A 26769-nucleotide genomic window follows, 5' to 3' on the forward strand; every position below is an offset into this window, starting at 1 on the left:
ACTATCTTTTGATGAAAAATAAAAGGTGATACTCAAAACCAGACACAATACACACATAACATAAATCCACCAAAAATAGTATTCCAACTGACAAAAAACGAAGGATTAGATATAGGACTTTCCTCTAATGTTGGCTCTTAGACTCATAGTGTAAAAAATATTCTTCTTTTCTTGTTTGTTCGATTTTATTCTGAAGCTTATGAGATGAAAAAATTCTCTATTATTTTGTCATTAAGAAAATATAAAAAAAAACAACAATAGAAGTATATAAAAATATATGTCTGGCAGAAACTAAATGATTTACAAATCTTATTAAAGAAAACAGTATAAATAAGAAAAGAAATATTTAACAAAATTTTGTTTATGACTACAACGAATAAAACATTAATAACGTCAACATTGACAGCATATATACAGGGTGGTCCTTAAGTAATTGTACAAAAAGAAACAGTATACTTTAAACGATTTCAGTCAACTTGCTTTAATAAAATGTTTTTTATTAAGAAAGATAAAGGGTGTTAAAGTTGAAATTTAAAATTTTATTTCATGTTTGTGAACATTTATGTATAAAAATTTATAACTGGGGCTTTTAAGTATGAGGAATTATAATTTGATGTAGCTGATAGAGGGCGCCACATAATATGCCACATATGTGGCATAAATTTGCGCTTAACTTTTTTGATTTTCAAGTTATCGCTATGTGTGTTAAAAGATATTAAAGGTACCTACATTATTTCAACAAAAAGATATACATGTTAATAACTTTAAATCTCAAGAGTTTTCGAGATAATCGCATTCTTCAAATCAGCTGTATAATAATTATTTGTGATAATTGTGCTTTAAAGCACAGAATACCTGTGGATTACCATAATTAACAGTTTATTCTTATAAAAACAGCTCCAAAATCGTTATGTATATAACGATATAAATGTGCTATAACGTGCTTTGTTACTGCTGCTAAATGTTTCATTTGAAGCCAGTTTTGATGTCATCATTAGACAACCCCAATCTTATTTAATGTATTACGGGAAATCTTAACATAATAGGCTGATGTCACAAATGCTTTTAACAACTAAAAATAAATTTTGTTTCGAGTAGTCAGTTACTTTTGTAATATCTAGTTTATTTTGTTTTATCAAAGAAAAGTAGAAAATGCAGAGGCATATTAATTTTTCTGATATTGATATGAGAGACATGATTACTATTTATTGTCAGCAATATTTTAACGGGTGTGCTGCGAAAAGGGAATATTTAAGAAGATACCTAAAGAGAATGCAACATAATCACCAAACCTTTAATAATCTATTTCGGAATTTAGGCGAAAGTGGTTCATTTCGTCTTAAACGTGACAAATTGTGGCGACCGAAAATCATTACGACTGATCAAGAAGATGAAGAAATGGTTCGCGTTGACGATTATTCTCAAGTAAGTACACGACGTTTATCTTTAGCGTTAGGAATCAAAATCCTACACTGTGAGCATTTTCACCCTTACCATTTTACACCTGCGCAAAATCTATTACCAGCAGATTTACCTTTAAGATGCAGATTTGCAAATGATATCCGAAACAGGTAAAATATTGACCACTCCTTGGTCGGTAGAATATTATTTACGGACGAAGTTACATTTACACGCTGCGATGTTTTTAATTTAAGGAGCAATCATTTCTGGGAATCTGGGAATCCGAGAAACAACTAACAGATGGAAACCACAGGGTCTTCTAACATTATTGGCATAAATTGGCCGCATTGCTCCTGCAGTGATCCTTTTCCAAGTTAACATTCTCCTATTTTAACTTGGCTGCACCGTACTGATGACGAAAAATAGTCAGAAATACGGATTTACGGTTGCATTCCATCTTATATACCTGCTGTATTTTTCCTTGTTGCGAGATAAGCCAATACTTTTTCAACTTGATTTTACTATTAACTCTCATAAACCTTTTATTTTTGTCTTGTTCATCTTAGTATTCTTTGATTTCAAAAATATCGTAGGACTATTTCGTTCAACAACATCTCAGATAAGACCCGTGCTAGTCTCAGCTTGCGTGGAGGGAGAATTGAGTGGAGCCTTGTCAATACTTCGTAGAAGACAGACTACGGGGGGGGGGGGGGGGTAATTCCTCACCATATGCAGGACAGATGTAAATGAGGTTTAACCAAATAAGTACCCGCGGATCAACTAAGGAGATGGCAAGACCATGATATAGGGCAGCAGCTATGTCATTTCTGTTTCGGGGCTGTATGACCCATACAGATTTAGTGTAAGATACTTATAGGCTGTATAGAAGTTGTAACAATAAACCAAGGCTGGTCTAGATATTAACCTCGCGAAAACAGAGTACCTATCTACAAGTGAAGAAGACATAGAAGATCTACAGATTGATGACAACGTAACAATCAAAGGAAAGGATAAATTCAAATACCTGGGGTTTATAATCACGAAAAAGGCAACAACAGAGGAAGAAATTACACAAAGATTAGGACAAACAAGAACAGCAATCCGACAACTTAACTCAGTATGGTGGGATAGACACCTTAATATGAAGACAAAAATGCAGATTTATAACAAGAATGGATAGGAGAAGTAATGACGAAATAAAACATAGAACATCAATAGAAACAGACATACTAACATATATAGAACAAAAAAGACTAAAGTGGTATGGACATGTAAGAAGAGCTAGCGACAGCAGATGGATAAAGAGAATAACCGAATGGAGCCCCATAGGAAGGAGGAAAAGAGGACGACCCCGAAAATCCTGGAGGAACGAAGTAGACGACGCCATGAGTAAGAGAGGACTAAACGATGGAGAATGGAACAACAGAGAGAGATGGAAACGGTTGAGCGAGGGAAGGCAGTGAATACTGTAGAATCCCTAAATATATATATACTTATAGGCGGCAATCACATCTTGGTTGTGATTGCCGTGACACTGAGCTGTGACACTGAAATCATACAGGCAACGGGAAATCACCTGATTATCTTACGGTGAGAACGTGATGCGGATTGGATACAGATCTTACAGTATGGATGGATACAGTATCTTATTGGATATAGTGCTAAGAGATCTGGCTAGAAACCGGAGCTATGTCGATTCCGGATCGATTGGTAGATTAATTTGGGCAACCAAACAAAATTTTCGAAATGGGATACTGGAAAATAAAAATAAAATGTAACAAAGAAAGTACAGCATCATGAAACATTAACCATGGAATATTCAAAGACTACTGGAGCCAGAGAAATTATATACAGTAGAAAAAGAACTTCTTAAGGAAAAGATAGGCATTTTTGGCATATTTAAAACATACTGGGAAGGTCAAAGACATTGGAAAAACGTCATATCATGAGCATCAAATTCATAAGAATTTAGCAAAAATGTAACACTTCTAGTAAAAAAGTTGGTATTGGCCACTGTTACATGACACACCCCGTATAAAATGTTTTTATTGCAAAAAATGAGCAACTAAAAATAGGAATTAACATCGAATTAATTTCATTTGACTGTTCCACTCTGATAATTGTTTGTTAATAGCGCCAATTCATAGTATTTATTCTTCATTAAGTCATTGGAAATCAAATAAATTACATTTTAGTGAATGAAAGATTCCGAAACAGCTTTATATCTGTCAAGACTTATCCTGGAGTAGACTTGAAGACGGACCACGTTCCACTGGTGAGAGTACTCCTAGTCAAAGAAAACTCAAAAGAGTGCAGAAAAGAAAATTACAATCATACGATCAACGAACGCTAAAAAATAATACGAAAATGATGGTCCAAGCCATGTTAAACGAGCAAGTGACTGTAATTAAAAATAAATCGAACGAAGAACAAATGATTAAACAGATTACAGAAATAGTTGAAAATGTAAAGGATACACGCTTAAAGGCAGATAAATTAATCAAGAAAACATCATGGATGACAGATGAGATCCTGAAACTAATGGACCTAAGAAGAAAAGCCAAAAATGATCCAGACATATATAAAACGATATTTATCAATAAGAAGGAAAATCAGAGAACCGAAGAGGAAATTTAAAGAACACATAGGTGGACTAAAACGGAGACAGAAAGGAAAACTAATTGATTCTGACGGAAACATCATCTTGGACAAACGGAGTAAAATAAGAAGGTGGAAAGAATACCTAGAGAAACTGTTTGAGGACCAAAGAGAAAACATATTTGAGCTAGAAGAACAGATAAATGATGGACGAAGAATATTACAGCCGAAAGTTTATTCTGCAATAACACAGGCTAAACCTGGTAAAGCAGCAGGCCCCGATAATATACAAGCAGAACTACTTAAACCAATGGACAATGAATGAATCGCAATAATCAACAAGATACTCAGCAATATACACAACTCTGGAGAAATACCAACAGAATGGCTGAAGTCTAAGTTTATTGCACTTCCAAAAAAAAAACAGGAGCCAAAAAATGCGAAGAATACCGTACGATAAGCCTCATGAATCTCCTAAAACTGTTCCTAAAGATAATCCATAAGATAATTTACAAGCTATGTGAAAGTTAAATTTTCCACAACCGGTTCGGGTTTATAAATGCTGGTGGTACGAGTGAGGCTTTGTTCCTAAATATAAGTTTGATTGCAGAGATGCAGAAACGTCAATTGTGACGTATACCCTTGTCTGGTTGATTACGAGATAGCGTTTGATCGAGTCCAGCAGGCCAAAATGAAGCAAATTCTAAAAGAAGCAGGAATTAACAACCAAAATGTATGTAAAAGTCATGCGTGGAATTAGGCAAGGCTGTATTTTGTCTCCTCCAATCTCCAATCTTTACTCTAAACGAATATTTATGGAAGCTTTGCACGAAACTGCAGATAAGGTAAAGATTGCCATGATGATTGCCAGTATTCGTCACGAATAGGCAAATCAAGAAGAAGAAGTCATAATGAATGATAATTTAACAGACCCGTCGACAAAAGAAGCCGAATACGTCGAATTAGGAATATCTTGAGAGTTAGGTTAAGCGGCTAGAAACCGACGTAAAAGGTGACATTTTGTGTTAAATTTTAAATTACATGTAAAACTCTAAAAACAAATAGTAACAATATTAAATACCTTTGCTTGAAATTATTCTTACGTAATAAATTATATGGATTCTGTATTGTATACAAACCTTCTAAATTTAATGTCAGACATTTTTTTAATGAGTTTGAGAATATCCTATCCGATATTATACCGTTGGTTGAAACATATTTTACTGATGACTTTAATGTTAATTGGATAAATACTGATTGTCCTGACACTAAAATTGCCTCTAATTTATTTTAAACAGTGGGACTACATCAAGTTATAGATCAGCTGACTAGAATCACATCTAGTACTGCAATCCTTATTGATTATATTTTAACTACAAAACGAAGATCGATTCATGATATTATCGTGGAATAAGTTGATTTCAGTGATCATAAGTTGTTGATACCTGAAATATGCATACAAACTAAAAAGAAAGAAGTTATTCATAAAACTGTCGAGAAACTTCAAGGCAATAAACCATATCATATTTTAGGAAGAATTACTACCTGGGTGAAATATTTTTAATATTAAGCGTAATGGAAGGAAAGTTCCATTTTTTACTAATAATACAATATGCTTACTGTATCGTCATGCTCCCTACATAACCCAAAAAAATTCGAAAAATTATGCACTGATACTTTACGTATTATGAAAAGAAAAAGGGACAAAGTACTACAAAACATGCGAACTAGGGGGAATACAAAACAATTAAAAATATGTTTATTTTAGCTGTCAGAAGAGAAAAAAGCTTTCTATTAAAATAAATTGGATAATAAAAGCGGTAGAGATCTTTGGGATTCCTTAAAAATGATAGGTCTTGGTAGGGATATTCAAAATACTACGCAACTGTCAGAAAATTTGAGTGATATTTCTGCAACAAATGAATGCTTTATAAATTGTGTTCCTACCAAGAATCCCGATTTACCACTTAACAACTTTGATAATAATAATTGTCGTATGGACATGGAAGCAAATTTTTCTTGTGTCCAAGAAAGTGACGTTTTAAATGTCATTAAACGTATTAATAGTGCTGCTACCGGATGTGACAAAATAAATATATTTACGATTAATGTACATTCCATTTTTTATTACCTAAATTGACATATATTATCAATGTTTGCATTATAAGAGCAGAGTTACAATGTGGAAAGTTGCTAAAATTGTACCTTTACCGAAAACAAATAATCGGACAGGATTTAATGAAATTCGATTAATTAGTATACTGTCTACTTTTTCAAAAATCCTAGAGAAAATTATAAATCAGAAACTATAGTTTCACTTGGATAATAAGTAAAGGTAAGTATAAAAAAAATTTCAAAAATTTTGAAAGTCATGAAAAAAATTTAATTTATCGATTTCATGATTTTATAAATAAAAAGGGCCGTATATGAGGATATGAATAAATTAATATCAAATATCGTATTAAAAAATATTAATTAGTTAATGTAAAAATTTTGTAATAAATGTAATTTTTTTCTCGATTTTCAAACTTTTTGATTTTTATTGTTCTGAAGCTATTTTCTTGTGGCATTTTAAATTAATTACTATTTAAATGGGAATAATCTCAAAATACAAACTAATGTTTGTATTTTGAGAACGATTTCAGAAGTGGAAATTGAAACGTCAATAAACGTATTTTAACCTTTAATTGTGGCTCATTCCCATTTAAATAGTAATTTTTGATTTTTTTTTTACTTTTACTACTACTTTTTATACAATACTTGATATTTATTTAAATTATTTTCCATTATAAAGTGTTTTTTCTTTATAATATTTCGAGGAAGTTGAATATTGATTGTTCAATTAACAATAACTACAAATTAAAATACTATAATTATTACTATTGTAGGTCTGTTACCAATTTAAAATTACTTTTTTTCGTCAGACTCTAGCTATGTTTCAATAAATCCGTCAAAGACTTGTACCACGTATAGACCAGAAAACTATTGATTTTTCAGAGACACTCGTTGATACAGGTATCTAACAACTGCTTTTGATAAATTTGGCGATAACAATATGTAATAAAAAAATATGCAAAATATTGAACGTAATTTTTTACTTATAAACAATATACAAACAATATAAGATCGCTACTTGATTTTAAATACTAAAGGTGAAGTCTAGTAAATTATATGAAAAAGTGACACAATTTCAATAAAAAAGCATAGAAAATCCTTTAAAATGAGCGTTTGCAAAGCTATTTTTGTTAGTTTGTTCCTTAATTATTGCAAAAGTAACTTCCCAAGTTGATTTTTTAAAAACTATTAATAGCTTTTCTAAAAATGCACAAAACTTGATTTTGCTTAAGACTAAGAACAATTTCACAATTGAGGCCATCCCCGGAAAAAGGACCCATAAGGCTATGGGCCGTTTTTCCGCAGATCGTTTAAATCGATCCGCCATGGAAAAATCCGCAAAAATAAGGTAATTGAGGGAGATTCATTTACAGAAAAGCGAGGGACACATGCCAACAGAACCCACAAATTGGCTCCTAACATTCATGAATTGCTTAAAGAGCATTTGGAAACTATTCCGTTTAAGAAAAGTCATTATTCCAACACAAATCCGAACTAAAATATTTTCAGAATCCCGAATTAAATATTAAATGCACAATACTATAAAGAAAAGACATGCACAAATCTAAAGATGAAATACAAGACATACTTTCAGTATTTTAAGTCACTGCGTTCAATCCCAAAACACACGTATGTGATTTCTGCACAGAATGTAAACAAAAACTATCTATTAATCCTAACGATGCCTGTGCAATTTCCTATCGCCTCCACAATATGAAAGTAAAGCGACATATAGCAATGAGAAGGAATTTGATAGAAAGAAGCAAAACTGACAGTAGTTGCCTTGTTATTGAATTTGACTATGGACAAAATCTACCAGTTCCAAAACTCAATGTAACAGTGCAGTTATGTTTTGGTATTATCTCTTTAATATACATATTCACAATGATGGGTCGTGTTTTATGTATACATTTATGGAAGGACAAGGAAAAAAAGGCGCCGATTCTGTTATTTCAGTTGTCTATGTCTATGACTGCTTGTGCAAAAAAATTAATGACGATGTCACTGAAATCGTATTTTTGTTGGATGCATGCGGAAGACAAAATAAGAACATTTCATTGGTAAAATTTGGAATGTGGCTAGCACACAAGTTTAACGTCAATATTCGCCATATATTTCCGGTTCGTGGCCATTCCTTTAACCAGTGCGATCGCAATTTTGGGCTGGTAAAGTCATCTTTAAAAAAGAAGGAATACATAGGGACGGCAAAGCCATATTTGGAAGCAATAGTGCATTGTCGGAAAAATCCATCTCCATTTAATGTTGTCATGGACAGAACGCTAATCAAAAATTGGACTGAAAGTTTGGAAGGACTCTTTCTAAATAAGCCAAAAACAAAGGGACTTGTTTTCAGCATTCAACAGTGTGTACAAATGAAATACAAAAAAGACGGAACATTGGCTTGTTCTCATACATGGAAAATTACATACCATTCACAATTTGGAAAGGAAGAGACATAAACACAAACATTGCTCTTCAAACTGTCCCAGTGGTTGGAATAAAGCCGGCGAAGGAAAAAGACGTGAGAGATCTATTTTCGTTTTTGTCTCAAGAAGATGAACAATGGATATGCTGGATACTATATAGAAGAAGTTTCTGTATAACTTTCTTTGTATAATAATAACTTGTTTATGTTTATTTTTTACGTCATTTGCCAAATAAAGATTTTTTTAAACTTATTTCATACTTTTGCAACTAATCTGTGGAAAAAGGGCCCATGACAAGCTAATGTAAAAAAATTATATTTACATAAAAATGTGTCTATATCTTTGAAACATCTTATTGTAACTTTAGTTTAAATACAATACTTTTATTTTAGCTATTAATAAAGTTCAAAGTTTTAATCTTTATTTTCAAAATACTTTTGAAAAATTAAATTTTCAATTGCGTTTTTCTCAAAAGCGCCATATGGCATATGGGCCCTTTTTCCGGGGTTGGCCTCAATTATTCAGCTTTACAAATTTCAAGTTTCTGCATTGGGTGTCTACATGAATACTGAAACCACCAGATTAAAGAAAAAGGCTTACTCTATCAAATTAAATCATATAACGATTCAAAATTTGTGTTAAAAATATTGAAAAATAGGTTGGAAAAATACTGTGATTATAAGCTTATAAACAATGAACATAACTCAGACAGACTACATATAGAAAATTAATTTGTTTGTATTAGTTATATTGGCATTTTTAAACGAATTCCAAAAAAAACATATTGTGCTACGACCCTTAAAACCCGAGTTAGCCCTTTTTTCAAAAATTCACCGAAGCTTTGTTTATAAGCAATTTAAAAAGTATCTTTTGAAAGATTAAAAGTTCAAGTTTAAACAACAAAAATTTAAAAACGATTCATTTAAAAATGAGCTATCCATAAAGGGCCAAAGATAAAGAATTAAAAGCGAAACGATTTTACTATTTCAAAAACTGAACTCTACGCACAATTCAAAAAAAAATTTGGATAACACTTATACATTCGAGTTTCAAAAAAAAATTTTTTTGTAAAAGATATTATTTATAACTATAATGAATAAATATTTAAGTAACCTCTCTTTTCATAACATTTTTAGTACTAATAATAAGAGAAAAGTAAAATTTTACAAAATAAATATTTGTTTTAAATTGTTTAAACAAATTACTCGGTTCAATAAACTAATTGAATTAACTAAGTAATTGAATTTTTATAATCCCTGCAACGAGGTACAACAAATTAAAAAAAAACATCAACGTTGATTAGAACCAGAGACATCCCGACTTTTATTTTGAATTGATGAATTCAGTTTTAAAAATGGTAAAATCGAGAAATAAAAAAAACTCGGGCTCTAAGGGTCGTAAGACATTAAATTTTTTTTAAATTCGTTTAAAAATGCCGACAGTTCGAATAAAAAAAATTAACTTCGTATATGTTGATGCGTCTGAATTATTTTAAATGTTTGTAAGCTTAAAATCAGAGTACTTTTGTAAACCTATTTAACAATATTTATTATAAACGTTTTAATAATTAAATGATTTAATTTGATAAAATAAGCCTTTTTCTTAAATTTGGTGCTTTCAAAAATTATGTAGACCCAATAGTTTGCCCATAATAACGTTGTAGATAAAAGCTTTCTGGGATAAACAATTTAAATTTTACAATAACTGTTAAGTGAAACTTCTTGACATTTTTATAGCTGAATACATAGGGTATTGTCCCTATTATCACGCGAGATTAAAGTATTTTGTATATTTTTAGAAAACATATTAATAATTTTCAAAAAACGATTTTTGAAGTCTTTTTGAAGACTTTTTGCCATAACTGAACAAAAAATTAAAACAATAATTTTACAAACACTCATTTTAAAGGATTATCTTACATTGTTTATATATTGTTTATAACTAAAAAATTACGTTTAATCTTTTGCATATTTTGTTTATTACTTATTGTTATCATCAAATTTATCAAAAGCAGTTGTTAGATACTTGTATCAAAGTGTGCCACGAAAATGGCTTTTTATTTGCTAATTTCTCTGGTCTCGTAGTAAGTACTAATTGTCTACATATGTCTGACGGTTATAAATAAATTTTTTGATAGTCATAAACTCGACCACCTTCACCCGTCAGACAGGAAAATCGGAAAACAAGTTATGTCAGACAATATGTCAAGTTGTTTTTGTTACTGTTAATGAAAATATCCTGAAAAAGTAGCTGATTATCTATAAATTTCGCCACAGTCGTTTTTTCGACATGTTCGATGCGTAAGACGCGTTGAATAACCTGTTTATCATTAGACAATTTCATTTTCATGTTTTTCTTAAATTTTTTTAGATATTTAATTAAAAAGAATAGCAGTATCTATCAATTTTCGATATGTCGTAAAATCAACATGTATAGAAACTGTATCATATTTGAGCCACGTGATATTTTGTACCAGAGCTTGTATTTCAAGGTAAAGAATAAAAGGGGGATTGAAAGAAAACAACAATTATGTTTATGCAATATCCGATGGTGTTAAGAAGAACATAACATCTTCATATTATTAATGCAGCGATAAAGAAGATGGAGACTTGATCTAAAACTACTGGAATTACAATGGACAAGAAGTAATTATTGAAGATTAAGAGGCCAATATGGATCAAGAAAGCCATGGAAAAGGCTACTAATCCTGAAACCCGAAATTGAGACGACGTTAAATAACCTAAGACTAAGAAAGACAGAGGAATAAAACGGAATAAGGACTGAAACATGTAAAGGACTGGGAGAAGTAGAGATTGGTCTAATGATTAGGACATTCAACTGAAACTGGAACACTGGAAAATGGTCAAATGACTGATGTAAGCTCACTTTTATTCCTGTATATAAAAAGGATTACCTACAGAATCATACGTAGCACTAATCTTTCAGGCGAGCAAAGTTTTCATCAGCATCATCAAAAACTAAAATCAATATTCTTGCTACATATCTCTGATTTGTCTTAGGAAGAGGCACAAGAGAAGAGATTCTTAATCTTCGTCAAATTCTAGAAAAATTCAGTTGTTGATTACTCAAAGGCCTGCGATAATGTAAAAATGGATAAAATATGGCTTATACTATAGAGAATTGGGTACTCCAGAACATCTTATTTTTTTTTTGTTAGAAGAACTAGGTATATTTAAATATGAAAAGAAGAAATATGGAAAAATACTAACATTGCAAAAACCAAAAGTACACATTGTTCGAGCATTAGTTTTTTTCATCACTACATACGTTGTGAAATTTCCACTAAAAAATTTGATTGTAACGCATATAATATTTTATTATGCTATGTTATAATAATGGCAGAATAACAGTACAAGAAAAAGTATGGAAAAAATAATAGTTAAAGGCAATGTAGCTGGCAAAAAGACCTAGATAAAGATCTCTATTATGCTATGTTATAATAATGACAGATTAGTAGTAGAAAAAAAGTATGGAAAGAATGATAGTTGAAGGAATTTAGCTGACAAAAATATCTAGATAAAAATCTTCATTGCGATAATCAGACCAAATAAAGGACATGACTGCCTATTCGTTCTCAGAATCAAAACAACATACACAAAAAAGAGAAGAATAGGCAATAATAGTCAACCGAATGGCATACCGTTACTACGTCCTTACGAAGGATAAAGGACAAAGGAGGAGAAGTATATCTCAGATGCAAGTAGTTAAAATAATAATCAAATATTGATTAAAGTAGCAGGAAAAGACAAACGTTTTAAATGAAGGTCATTTTTAATAACAGATTTCCTTGTTCCAATCTGACATTTATGATTTTTATTTTGAATACTTGGTCAACAAGTTCTATGTAGCGCATTACATTCATATAGCCTATATACATTTACATACCCACCCCCCACCACTTTAATAGAGATTTTATGTTATATAGATAAGTAAGAGATTTAAATTTGTGTGGTACATCGTTCAAATTATCATATTTGATAAAATTGTAGCAATAGAGAGTTTAATTAAAAAATGACTTACCCTGTAACTGTCTTATGCAAATGTTTGGTCCTTACATTTAAAACTGGGACATCCACTAAATAAACTAGGACATTCGTGGAATTTAAAAATTAAATAAGTGAGACTGGTCTCAGATAGAAAAAGAACGACACCGTTTTGATGATATATCTACTTTAAACTATCATACGCGCAATTGTTCGGCAATAGTTTAAGTTATTGTGGTCATTATACTATTATGCCCTCAATAACGTTTAAATGCGTAAAAATGAACCCTGAATTTGCTAATTTGCTTCAACCAAAAGGTGTTGTTCACTATCCCCGATTCCTATCCGAATACACTAATCTTTCCTTATATTTTTTCTTTCGTGAATTCATGTTTAGCTCGATAAGCAGAGACCAAAACTCACACTGCGGTTCGTCCAATTATATTAATGTTTCTCCTTGGAATACAGTGTGACCTAAACGGAAAGATATAATCTTACGACAATCACAGACGTTGCTGCGGATGGCTTAACATTTTAACTATCTCTCCGTGTACACAGGATGTGCTATTAATCATTATACATGCGCTAATTGAAGAATCCTTAGTCAAAAATATGAAAATTAGAATCAAAATACTTCCTTCTTCCTTACTTACCTACAGGATCGTTCGAATTTAAAATGTTTTCTTAATTTTTGTACTATCTTAATTTACTCTGGTTGATGGCTTTGAAATAATTTTGCACTGATCACCGATTCACCAATTTTATCGACAATATATAGAGACAAGCAACAGCCACGGTAAACATTCATGACCTACTGAAAATGTTTACATCTTGCTTACTTATTTTTCTTATCCGAAACACACATCCCATGAATCATAAAACTCATACTTTATTACACTTTCCATTCCCACAAGTTATGTAGCCAGGAGATTCTTCTTCCTCATATGTTTTTCTTGTCCTGGATATTTCATTATATAACCAATTAAAGCACGCATTACCTCTTCTCAAGCACAACATATCCCAGGTATTGGAGCTTTCGTGTTTTGATAGTATCCATTATTTCCTCCGATAATTCTTTCGTTAATTCTTTCCATGACTTCTTAATTTTATTTTCTTCAATATTCTCCCATATATCCATAACTTGAACGCTTCCAGGTCGAACTTCCAGTAGTTCCGCGTTCGAAGTCCACTTTTCCATTCCGTAGAGCAGAGTCGAGAAAATTAACACCTTGCCAGTCTAACTCTCAATTCCAGTTTCAGATCTCTTGTACAAAGAAACTTCTGATTTCTTTTGAGTAATCGTTAGTGTTACTTTTTTATTGTGCCAAGGTAGTTCTAGTTTTTGTTTGTTTTAGAGTCTTACCGTTTATTATCAGGCTTTCCTGATACCAGATATACTGGTACCTTTATTACACAACACGTTGCACATTGTGCAACTTGATTGCCGGTCGTCGCAGAAAAAAAGATCTTCGTAAGTTCTCACAGAGTTCATATCTTATCCCGTGTTTTACATAACTACAGTATTTGTTAAACATTGTAAGTTTCATGTATTTTGTTTCCATTTTTACAAAAACGACTGGCCATCCAATTCCTATTTTGATAGAGGCAGAATATTCGCTCTACCTCAACACAACTGGTCATGATAAGGATTTAACCATGATCATGATAAAGATTAACAGTGGTATAATTGAGAGAAAAACACATATATCTCGGTCATGAAATCAGAATATGCAAGGATAATCAGACCTGTGAATTTCAACGACGAACAATACTTGCTTGGGTGGCGTATGATTCACTAAGAGACATCTTTAAGAGCAACATCCCGATAGCTATGAAACGGAAGACATTTGACCAATGCGTTCTTCCTATTATGATATACGAAGCAAAAACTCTCACTCTCACAAAAACAACAGCACTAAAAATGCGAGTGGCACAAAGGCGCATGGAAAGATCGATTCTCGGCGTGACAAAAAAAGACAAAATAAGGAACCAAGACCTAAGAAAAGAACAGGTATCACTGATGTCGTCGAACGTATAGCCAAGCTGAAATGGAATTGGGCAGGGCATAGCGAGACTACAAGACTCAAGATATACCAGAAAACTAATTGACTAGCACCCAAGAGAAGACAAACGCAGCAGAGGACGACCACCAATACGCTGGATGGACGAAATTAAACGAATATCCAAGAAATGGCAACAAGACGCACAAAACCGTGAGGAGTGGCGAAAAATGGGATAGACCTATGTCCAGTAGTGAACAGAAGAGGTTGCATGATGATGATTCACATACCAGAAACACGGATGGGAAATATTTACCTGGAAAATGTTATCAGACCAATTATTCTGCCCCAAGAATTTAGGCCAACTGTTATCTTTATGGATGACAACGCTGTCCCACATTGTACTAGAAGGATTGAAAATGTGTTGACTGGAGCTAATGTCCAGGGAGTGATCTGTCCGGCTAGCTCGCCGGACTTGAATCCAATTGAGCACGTGTGAGATATGGTTTCACAAGCCCTATTCAGAAGACCAAACCCACCAATAGCTCTCCATGAGCTGATTGTGTAAGCACACGCAGAGTGTTACAATATTCCTCAAGTAGAGATTGAGAAATATTTGTTATGAATGTATCATTAGTTAAAGAGACCACTTATGTTTTAGATACTTTGCTTTATGTCAATCAGTCATATTTCTGTCAATAAACAAATTGAATCCACGTGTGTCTTATTTATTAGTACTAATAAATATACATTTATACTATGAAATATATAACATATTTGGCGCCGAGTATAGTCAGATCTACGTGCCGTGGAAATTATGGCTTTAATTGGTAATATTAAGCAGTTTAACCCTAAAAGTTCTAAAATAACCTTATATATTGAGTGCATGGAAGAATGAATGTAATATGGTGGAAGATAATAAAAAAGTTTCGATGTTACTCACTTTCATGGGAGGGGAAGCGTATGAGTTATTAAAGTATTTGTTAGCACTAGAGTTACCACAGATGAAAACATATCAGCAATTGAAAGATGCGCAATATAGTCCACTTAGTACACTTTGTGTTGATTTTAAAAAGACGTTAGAGCCATAGATGAGGATTACTGTGTACTGATTACCTTTCGTATGCTAGTTTAGCGGGTAGTAAATATTTTTCAGTGCCAGTCTTTAAAGGAGCGTAGCAGCAACTTGAAATAGAGGAAGAATCTAAAGAATATTTTACTAGTAATATCCACTTGGGTTTGTTTAGATATAGCAGACTTACTTATGGCGTAAGCTCAGCCCCAGGTATTTTCCAAACCATAATTGATACAGTGCTGGCCAATCTCCCAAAGAATAAATGTTATTTAGGTGATATTCTATTTCATGGAACGAATTTAGATGACTGTCATTTAAACATGATTAATGTTTTAAACAATTTAGAGAAATAGAACATAAAAATAAACGGTACTAAATGTAAATTTTATAAATCAAGTGTAGAGTTTTTAGTGCATATTATAGATGCAGGTGGTTTACACCCAAATGAACAAAAACTCGTATGTATTAAAAATGCTGCGGCGCCATAAAATGTAAGGCAGTTAAACTCATTTTTAGGTCGTTTAAATTTCTATGGCAAATTTATGGTTTATGCAAAGCAAACACGAAATTTGAATGGACTGAGGAAGCTGAACAAACATTTCAGCAGAGTAAAAAGTTACTAATGTTAAATGATGTATTAACTCATTATGGCCCTCGTCTTCCAATAACTATTATTTATGACGATAGTGAGCATGGAGTTGGGGAGTATTGAGCTACAAAATAGATGGTGATCTAAAACCTAATAATGTTTGCATCTATGACAATATCAGCAGCTGAACAAAGTTATTATAATTTGGAAAGGGAGAGTTTAGCTATAATATTTACCTTAGAGCGTTTCCATTAATGTATATACGGTCGAAAGTTTTATATTGTTAACTGACTGACCAGTGGCTGCAGCATCTAAAATCATTCGATGGGCTATTCCATGATCCTATCTGCTTACGATTATGAAATACAGTACAAAAACTGAAATATGTTTGCCAATGCCGGTGGTCTATCGAGGCTTCTGATGATATCAGAAACAGAAATCTCAAGTTCTCTTTATTCTTTTAGTTTAATTAATAGTATTCTGTTAAATTTTGAAGATATTATGAATGCTACCAAGAAAGGTTTGCTAATATTGAAATTACTAGAGTTTACGTTATCTGGGCGGCCTGAGTCGGTATCACATGTGTCACTGAAACCTTTTTTTTTAAAGGAAACATGAATTATCAGCTGAAAATCATTGCTTATTAGCAGGAAACAAAGTAGTGATTTCTAGTTCTTTGATCATGAACAGTATTTAGGAGTAGTACGAATAAAAATCCTAGTTAGATCTTACTTTTGGTGGCATAAGTTGGCAATGTTGAAACGTTTATAAGTTCTTGAAGTATTTGTCAAGAAACGCAAAACTTTTCTTATTCTAGTACATTTTTGCTTTTTCCAAATGACCTCAATTATATTTATAGTCAGTATAGATTTGTTTCATAAGCATAATCACACTTTTTTAATAGTAGTAGACAATAAATCTAAATGGATGGATGTTAAAATGATGGACAGGGGTACACATGCTTCTGAAACAATAATTATTAAATTAAAAGAAGTATTTACTGTGTTTGTGTTACTGGTTGAACTGGTTTCAGATAATAGACCATCCTTTAGTTTTAGTGAATTTGTCCTGTTTTACCAAGCCAATAGAATGAGAAAACCGATAGTTTCTACTACTGAAAAAGTTGTAAATGATTCTGGGCAAGAATCAGTTACACATGTAAACCCTAATAACAAAATGTGTATCAATAACAAATGAACCAGTAGAGACTCCTATTAGTAATGATAAGAATGAATAATCCAATGATTTGAATGAAAACACTAAAAGTATCTTTGATAAAACTAAGGTCAGACTTTCTACCACCCCAAAAGTTACTGCTACTCGTTCAGATAGAGTAATTAAAGCTCCTACCAAATTAGATTTGGAAAATTTGTTTATTTACCTACTTTTTTTTTCTTTTTCTTTAACTGGGTAAGATTTTTATGAAAGTACCCTTAGGTAAAGATACCCGTTATGTTTTAGATACTATGTCTTATGTTAATTAGTCAGTTATAGTTCTGTCAATAAACAAGTTAGTTGACTCCACGTGTATCTTATTTATTAGTAGTAATAATATATAGTTATGCTATTAAATATATAACAATATCCTTATCCTCTGAATGCCTAGACGGGTCAATTCATGCCTCGAGAACAGAGGAGGTCACACTGAATATTGCTGTTGTTACATATGGCATTTTTCCCCAAATTATTTTTTTTAGGTATTTAATAAATTGTGTTTTGGAACCTTATTTCTTTTTATTATTTTCCCCACCCAAGACCTATGCACATAAAAAAATATATGAATAACTTGATAAGAGAATAACGAATTTTATGATCTCTCTCTTTCTCTTTAGTCCTAATCCCTCGGAAGAAGTGTAGTGTTCATCGTGATGTCGTGTATTTTCCGTCACCAAAGATCTCTGTACATGGTCATTCCTTTTAACTCATGCATAGGTCTTTTACATATTCTTGTAATTTGCTCGATCCATCTTGTTGGGGATCTTCTTCGTGATCTTCGGCCTTCTACCTTTCGTTGGATAATAAGTCATTAAATTATTTAGTTTATATTTAATAAATTGTGTTTTGGAACCTTATTTCTTTTTATTATTTTCCCACCCAAGACCTATGCACATAAAAAAATATATGAATAACTTGATAAGAGAATAACGAATTTTATGATCTCTCTATATCTCTTTAGTCCTAATCCCTCGGAAGAAGTGTAGTGTTCATCGTGATGTCGTGTATTTTCCGTCACCAATGATCTCTGTACATGGTCATTCCTTTTAACTCATGCATAGGTCTTTTACATATTCTTGTAATTTGCTCGATCCATCTTGTTGGAGATCTTCTTCGTGATCTTCGGCCTTCTACCTTTCGTTGGATAATAAGTCATTCCATGTTTGTTGTATCTGCTTTCATAACATGTTCAAAGTATTTTAATTGTTGGAGGTGGACTTTGCTATAGAGCCGTTTGCTGAGCTTTAGCGGATTTATTATTGAGTTCCACTTCTTCACAGTCACAATGGTCTTCAAAAGCATAGGCTGACTTGACTCTGTTAGTCATGAAGTTTGATAACCCCACTCTGAGTTTGTTGAGAGTTCTCTAATTGGTGTAATGTAATTTATGTTCAGGTCAATAGGCTGTAGGTAAATGTTACCTGGTACACTCTGTCTTCACAATGCACAATGTGTCTGTCCTTTCCATTGTGGTTTTCTATTAGTGGTGTAGTCCTTTATATGAATCTGGGTCTTGATTTGAAGCAAAATTCGGATGCGTCAACTTTGTTGTCCACTTGTTTCTCTTTATTTCAGGTACCACTCTTCTTCTTACATGTGTTAGAGCTATTCCAGATAGTGTATACAAAAACCGGTAGCAGTAGGTGTGCACCGAGGATGCCCATACTGGAGCAGTATACACGCCTATCGTAAAACAAGGTGCCAAGGCTGATGTTCTTAATACTTGTGGTTGCCATCCCCAGTTTAAGACTGTTAGCTTGCAGACGATATTATTCCTCTCACTTATTTTGTTCTTCAGAGAAGGAAAACGAGGACCAGGAAGGCGAAGGATTTCCTGGCTGAAAAATATACGTACTGGGTTCAACACAACATCCACAAATCTTTTCAGAGCAGCAGATTGAAAAATATAGGTTGCCATGATGGTCGCCAACATCCGAAACTGATAAGCACTACAAGAAGAAAAAGAGCAAGAAAATGTTGTTTAAATGAGAGTGTATTGCATAATTTAATATCCAGATATCTAGAATAGTTACAGTGCTCCAGTCTTACCCACATTCACGCTACATACTAGCTTCTTTGTCACGAATGTGGAACACACTTCAGTGTTTTGTCAGGATTCACCTTAAGATAGCTAGCGTCACAATACCTGGACAACTGTTCTAAAACCTCTGAAGGGTTTAATCTAGGTGAAGCCATCGAGAAGTAGGCCTATAGATAGACAACCAAAATACAGATAATATCAAATTTGGTCATCTGTGAAAATGTTCAGATTAAATAGAATTGGTCGAGAAATATTTATATCTAGGACGCGAAATAAGGATAGGTAAAGTCAACCAAACGTTCAAATTATTAGGAGGATAAATGTACATAGGATGGGCGGCTAATGGTAGGATTATATATATATATATATATATATATATATATATATATATATATATATATATACAAGAAATACTAGATATTAGTGACGGTCGATATAAACAAACAACACAGTTTATTAGGGTTGCAGTCAGAAAATTGGCATTTAAAATTTAAAATTTTCATAACAATGAGGTCCGACAATTGATATTGACACAGAACACATCAGTGATACCATTTAAAATAACTTAGGGTTGCCTACCCTACATTCTATTTCTGACACCGAAGCTAACGAACATCTTCAAAAATGTTAGTGGTTTAAAAATTACAACCAAAAATGTGAAGACGTTATCGAAGTTATACACAAAAACAAAAGATCCTTTCACAATACATGAGTCATCGAATGTTGTTTATTCTATACCGTGTACCAATTGTAACAAAATATACATAGGAGAATCATCTCGTAATGTAGAGTAATCTCACATCGTAGTGATATAAAAACCAAAAAAATAAATGCATGTGCACTGACAGAACATGCTTTAACGTTGAAACCTGAATTTAATTTCGAGGATTTCTGTTTTTTGGCAAAGGAAAAGAACCATTCAAAATGTGTTTTCTTGGAAATGTGTTTCATAAAATCTAGTACATCTTGCATCAATAAAAAAGTCTGACATAGATAAACTGAGTATTTATTGTTACTTACTGGAAAAACATCCAAAATAAAATAAATATTTACCTGTACATAAATTACACTTGTATGCATAACATGTTACATACCATTAAGACAGGTTTAAAAATTAAAAAGTAAAATCACCTAAGATGGGCCCCTAGTATTTCTTAAAAAGAAATATATTATTAAGTACACCTAATTACTTTTTAATCATATGGTTTTTACTTTCTGTTCTCTGTGTCAGAGTTAAAACATACCAGTAAAAGATGCCATAAACTAAGTTTTACAATCTTTAATGGGTCGAGGTAAAGTTATTGATGAGAAAATTTGTTCAATCATTATTAAATTTTTTAATTCTGGAAACTCCAATTTAGAAATCACGAATATGTTGCAATTGTCACGCTATAGTGTAAGAAATTTAGTCAGAAGTTACAAAACTACAGGTTCGATCATCACAAAACCTAGAAATGTACGAAAAAGTAAAATAACCGAAGCAGATCGAAGGGCATTAAAACGCATTATAGTAAAAAATCGACGAGCAAATTATATGGAGTTAAGCGTTTTATGAAGTGACGTTATTGGAACACCCGTTTCTAGATGAATTGTTATTAACAGTTAGAAAAAGAAACGAAGCTATTTCAAAAAACGCAAAGGTACTATTCATTATAGAGAAGGAAGAAAACTTTTCTATATTCATTATAGAAAAGGAAGGTTTTCCAAATTTCACGAATTTTAAAAATGAGGTTGGTCAACTGCTTAATATTCTCAATAAGGACGTGAGACCTTACGAAAGAGAAAAGAAGCAAAATAGACGCCACTGAAATGATCTGTTGGAGAAGTATGTTACGAACTTCGTGGACCGATGACAGGACAAATAATTCAATTTTAAATGAGCTAAAGGTCAGCAAAGTCCATCTCCAACAATTAAAATACTTAGGACATGTTATGAGAGCAGACACAGAAAACATGAAAAGATTTATTATCTAATGAAAGGTAAAAATTACAGGAATATACAAAATACCTATGCATGATGACCACTACATCCTCCGGGGGACCATGATTAAAGAGAGGGAGAGAGAGAGAGAGAGATCATAAAATTCGTTATTCTCTTACCAAGTTATTCATTAAGCGTGAGTTATTGGTGGGTTTAGTCTTTTGAATAGGGCTCGTGAAACCATATTTCACACGTGCTCAATTGGATTCAAGTCCGGCGAGTTAGCCGGACAGATCTCTGCACACATTTTCAATCCTTCTAGTACGACGTGGGCCAGCGGTCATCCATAAAGATAACAGTTGGCCTGTTAGCAAATTCTTCGTTCTGAGGCAGAATAATTGGCCTGATAACATTTCTAGGTAAAAATTCCCATCAGTGTCTCTGGTATGTGAATAAGTGGAGCAAAAACCATGCATATTGCCTCCTCAAAACATTACTGTCCATCCTTGATATGGAACCTCTTCTCAATAAAAGGCTAAACAGAATGCCCACTCTGTTTGAAAAAATAAGTACGCGCATCTCGTTCGCGCAGACGGAATCAGCCATGTTTTAAACAGAACCAGTGCTGTTCAGTGACATTTTATCTGGTGTGCATAGAAAAATTAACTCGGTTTAATTTATTTACGGCAACTATAGACATACCTAATATGCACTATTTTATTCGTACTTTTAGTTAAAGAATAGATTAAATTATTTCAAATGTACTAAATTATTAATCTCTAAAAATTTAAATTACAGTTCTGTCGTAGCTTGTCACAAATTTCTCAATTCGAGTCTATGTTTCCGTCTGACAAACTTCAAAGGCGGCATCTGAGAGTGGGCATTCTGATTGTTTTTTATTCTGTGTCATGGCTATCTCCATACTCATCTATGGTGGCTGTCACTTGTCAATCCAAATCGGGACTCATCCGAAGAAAGACAAGAATCTCTTTTTATAGTTTAAACTGATAACAGAGGTTCTGGGAATGCTAAACCACGCTGAAATCCTATTATGACCAGTTGTGTTGATGTAGAGCGATTATTCTGACTCTATCAAAACATAAATTGGATGGCCAGTCGTTTTTGAGCAGACGGAAACAAAATATCTAGATACATGAAACTTACAATTTTTAACAAAATGCTATAGGTAAAACAAGGGATAAGGTTTTTCTGACGTTTTTATTTTGTGATAAAAACCTTTATTTTATACAAGACTATTTTTGTAAATGAATTATTTTGATAAAGGTTGTTTTATACAGGATACAGTTTTATTTTGTGATAAAAATCTTTATTTTATACAAGACTATTTTTTTGTAAAGGAATTATTTTGATAAAGGTTGTTTTATATAAGATAGCAATTATACAATTCAAGAGCAAATTCAAATGACGAGCCTGTTTTACAAACGTGACGTCACATGCGCGATCGTCGAATTGAGGCACAAGTGACATGCTGTGTATTTGTATATATTGTGTTTATACTGAAAATTGACAGTTCGACAGTTCCGTAAAGAGTATCGGAAACCGTGCAGTCTGTGTTTTTGCTCCTACATAATTTAATAATAAATGTACTTAAAATTTGTATGAATCTAGTTGATAGGTTGGAACATATGTTGATTTTTGACCATAAATAAAAGAAGGCTTACGTTTCGAACGAAAAATGTCAGAGTCAATAGAAATACGGACAATTATTGGAAACAGGAACATAAATGCGGTAACTGACACTCCTGTAACAGACCCAGCATCTTTGGCAAAGGTAAATTTAATAAAAGACTTTCTTATTCATTGATTATTCAGTAATAATTGAAATAATTCAATTAGTTTATTTTTTAATAAAGCACAGTTAGTTATATAAAGGAACAATGAAGGTTTTATGTAGTTAAATTTAGAACTCTAGCGAAAGGGTCTATAAAATTACATGATTTTTTATCAAACGCAATAATTAATAAAACCTTTATTAACTAAAACAATAAAATTGTATTATTAATAGCGAATTTTTGAAGAATTTATTTGACAAAAACGAAAAATATTATTACTAAACAGGAACTCTATAAAATAGGTAATTAAAAGTTCATATTACCCCATATTTTTGTTTTTTCTGTTTGTATAATGGATTATTAAGGGTTTTTAGACCTATATCCGGTCAGTAGATGGAGATATTGATTTTTTTTTCATTACTACTATTCATTTTATATTCTTTTTTATTTGCAAGAAATTTTATACTTAACAAAAGTTTTTTTAATGCCACAAGTTTAGCAATTATAACAGGACAGTCTGTTATTTATTGGGCATTAAGATTAAGGAATACTAGGAAGTTTACAGGGCCCGTAATATGCTTCAACCTTTCAGTATTCTACCTGATTTTACCCAAAGTAATATTATTTTTTCAGACTATCAGTTTAAGAGCCTGTCTTCACAATTCAGTATACTCATATTATATCTTGTTCTATTACTAAAGTATATTACCATATTAATTAATTATAAAAATGAAATTTGTGCCTTGTAAAATATGGCCAAACTATTTTGCTCCCAATTTGTAATTCTCAGTTCAATTCTTGAGTTAGATATTTTTATATTAACATGATCTGTAGTATACAGCATATGTTCTATATATTCTTTCTTTCAGCTACTGGATTTTTATACAATTCATACACTTATATATAAATATATCTCTGAGAAGAAATCTGATGATTGGCTTCCTATTTATTCACTTTATTTTACTTTCCTCATATATGTTACTGTGTTCTTTAGACCTGGAGTGAACTTTTAATATTTTTACATAGAACAATAAGTCATTAGTTATCAGTCTAACCAACAAACTATTTTTATATCTTTAATTTCTGTCATTAAATCAATGGGTGCTCTTTTGATTGCCCATTATGGTATCTGCAATGTCTCTTTTTATCAAATGTTAAATGTACTTGTTTAAATTACTTTTAAACTTGTGCGGTCTCTTATTATTTCATATATTTTATCATAAATAAATGAGGTGTTAGATGTGTTTTTTGCTATGTTAGCTCAAACTATATCTTCCTGTCATTTTTGTAATAAACCACAATAAATTGATAAGAATATTTGCCAACATTGATAAAAACATCAAAATATTTTAATCCCAAGATATATTATCTACAGCTTACTTAAATGATTCATTTTTATCAATTTTTAAAATATAATCCTGTATTAAGTACAAAAAACAAGAACCTTTTAAGAAAAATTAAAAGTAGAGTTAAAAACACAAACAAAATATAGAATAGAACATATATACTCTATTTAATGCTTTTATATTTTTGATAAGTGCATTACTTAATACAATACATTCAGATCTTAGATAATTTTCATGTAATTTAACACAGGTAATAAAAACCCAAAAATGGGCCCTGAAACACATCAAATTTAATTTTGATAAGAATAAAGCGTTATATGGTTCTGGGAGACAAGAAGTAGGTTGAATAGAAGAAATACAGGAAAGAAATGTGAAAAATAGGAAAGTGTAGAGACAAGTAGTGAAAATACATCAGTAATTAAAAAAAAAAATGAAATCAGAATGGACGATCCCATAAAAAAAAGAAAGATTTAAAAGGGGAAACACTTATTTATGAAGATAATGTATAAAATGCAGATTTTAGTAATTCAAACTGTGATCTACACAAGAAACATAAATAAAAGTCATAATATGTGTTAATTAAATATTAAATGTGCATAAAAAATGCCTTAACATGCATTCATTAACGTGCATAAATGCATTTTAATCCTAACCTTACCTATTACAGGTGTCCTTGCTATAATGATAACATAATCCAATATTTTTTGAGAATTTTATGTAGTCAAAGCAGTATGCACTCACTGCCGGATTGGCTGAATGATCACACAAACATGAGGCCACATAAAGTAGAAGAAAAAATGTGTACCAAATTATGCCATGATATATATAAAATATATATCCTATGGTATAACTAATGGCAAGGTTAAATAATTGATCTAATTGTTACAGTTCAGCATCATTATATTCACTACCTGTTTCCTCATGAGCAATTTTTTATAATCAAATAAATAGGTTTGGATTTTTAATGTGTCACACCATGGTTGAACTTGATTTTGCAGTTTTTGTGTAAAGCAATCCTTGGCCATGAATTCTTATATTTTATACCCCTATCCCTCTTTTTTACTTTGGTTATTGGTACTGTATCTTAGAAATTCCATATCAAGAATACTTGTACATATATTATAATTTTAGTCTTTTCTACTATTTAGCTTGAGTCAGTCGGAAAAATTTATTTTTTTTTGTTATAAACAAACTTTATTTTATATATAATTTTATTACAGTGCAAATAAGTATATTTCAAAAAATTTTTGTTAAGATTGAATGATGTAATTCAAATAACAAGTGAAATTGTCAACCTTTTTACCTATATTATTGTAATCAGCATGCAAATAATATGATGGTTTATTTACTCTTTTACAAAACTTAATAAAAAAGACACGCCAATTAAAACATATAAAATGGACAAGAAAATACTAGAATGAATGCTAAGAGGTAACATGATTATCCTCATTCGGTGCACAACAATTCGCTCCTCTCTTTGCCTTTCTCTTGGCATGTACATTTACATACCTTCTTCTGTGTCAATGGACAATATTATTATTAAAAAAAATTAAATATCAAAGAAAATGTTACTAAAATATATTTTATTTCCATGGTACCAATAATTATGATACAATACTACAACTACTCTTCGTTGTTCAACTACAAATATTACATACTGGGTGAATCCCTAATCTTTGAGTTGTATATTCTAGACCTCAAAATATGACATACATATTATTACATTATGCTGTAGTAATTTGTGTCAGTACCGAAAAGTGGGAAAAAGTTTTCCGAAAATAAAAAATTTTCCCTGTTACCTGTGGTAGGTAAAAATTTTACCTACCTTATAGTTATAAATGCCTTACAAAAATGTTTGGCCAAAAAAAAACTTATTCCCTTGAGTGGTAAGTTTATCTTACCTGTGACTCACATCTACCGATAAGAATTGACGGCATTCAAAGTTGTTATTACATATTATATTATAGTATTGTTTTATATGTGATTCATTCTAGTTCAAATGACCCATTAAAATCTCCCATGGGCTTATAGACTATAAAATAATTTATACTCAAATGAATTTAAGACCACAAAAAGCTTACGACAAGGATGCCTACGTCTTCAACGGTGTTCAAAAGTTTTAAAAAAATTGATTATAAAACCATGGAAAAGGAAATGGTATGGGAATGATACGTGGAGACAGGTTCTTGTACACACTGAGTTTCGCAGATGACCAAGTTGTGAATACTGAAGACGAAGAAGATCT

General features: G+C 31.8%; 2 protein-coding genes across 9 annotated transcripts in view; one reads left to right on the plus strand and one right to left on the minus strand.

Moving 5' to 3' along the window:
* LOC140451916 (solute carrier family 41 member 1-like) overlaps positions 1–26769 on the minus strand; it is a 65198-nt gene that overhangs the window by 13958 nt on the left and 24471 nt on the right. Inside the window, exon 1 of one of the 4 annotated variants that reach the window (XM_072545880.1) lies at positions 25183–25326. The exons of 1 other annotated variant lie outside the window; for it this stretch is intronic. The gene's annotated coding sequence lies outside the window, so the exon portion shown is untranslated. Of the gene's footprint in view, positions 1–12581; positions 12982–13197; positions 13288–25182; positions 25327–26769 lie in introns of those variants that run through there. 2 more of the 4 variants (XM_072545881.1, XM_072545878.1) reach the window with 2 other exon arrangements.
* LOC140451915 (adenosylhomocysteinase-like 1) overlaps positions 22910–26769 on the plus strand; it is a 51726-nt gene continuing 47866 nt past the window's right edge. For all 5 annotated transcript variants that reach the window (XM_072545873.1, XM_072545875.1, XM_072545876.1 and 2 more), the window contains exon 1: positions 22910–23177. In XM_072545873.1, coding sequence (XP_072401974.1) covers positions 23082–23177 — 96 coding nt within the window. In that variant the 5' untranslated portion in view covers positions 22910–23081. The remainder of the gene's footprint in view (positions 23178–26769) is intronic.

The sequence above is a fragment of the Diabrotica undecimpunctata genome, chromosome 10 (genome assembly GCF_040954645.1).
Source record: "Diabrotica undecimpunctata isolate CICGRU chromosome 10, icDiaUnde3, whole genome shotgun sequence".
Classification (NCBI taxonomy): Eukaryota; Metazoa; Arthropoda; class Insecta; order Coleoptera; family Chrysomelidae; genus Diabrotica; species Diabrotica undecimpunctata.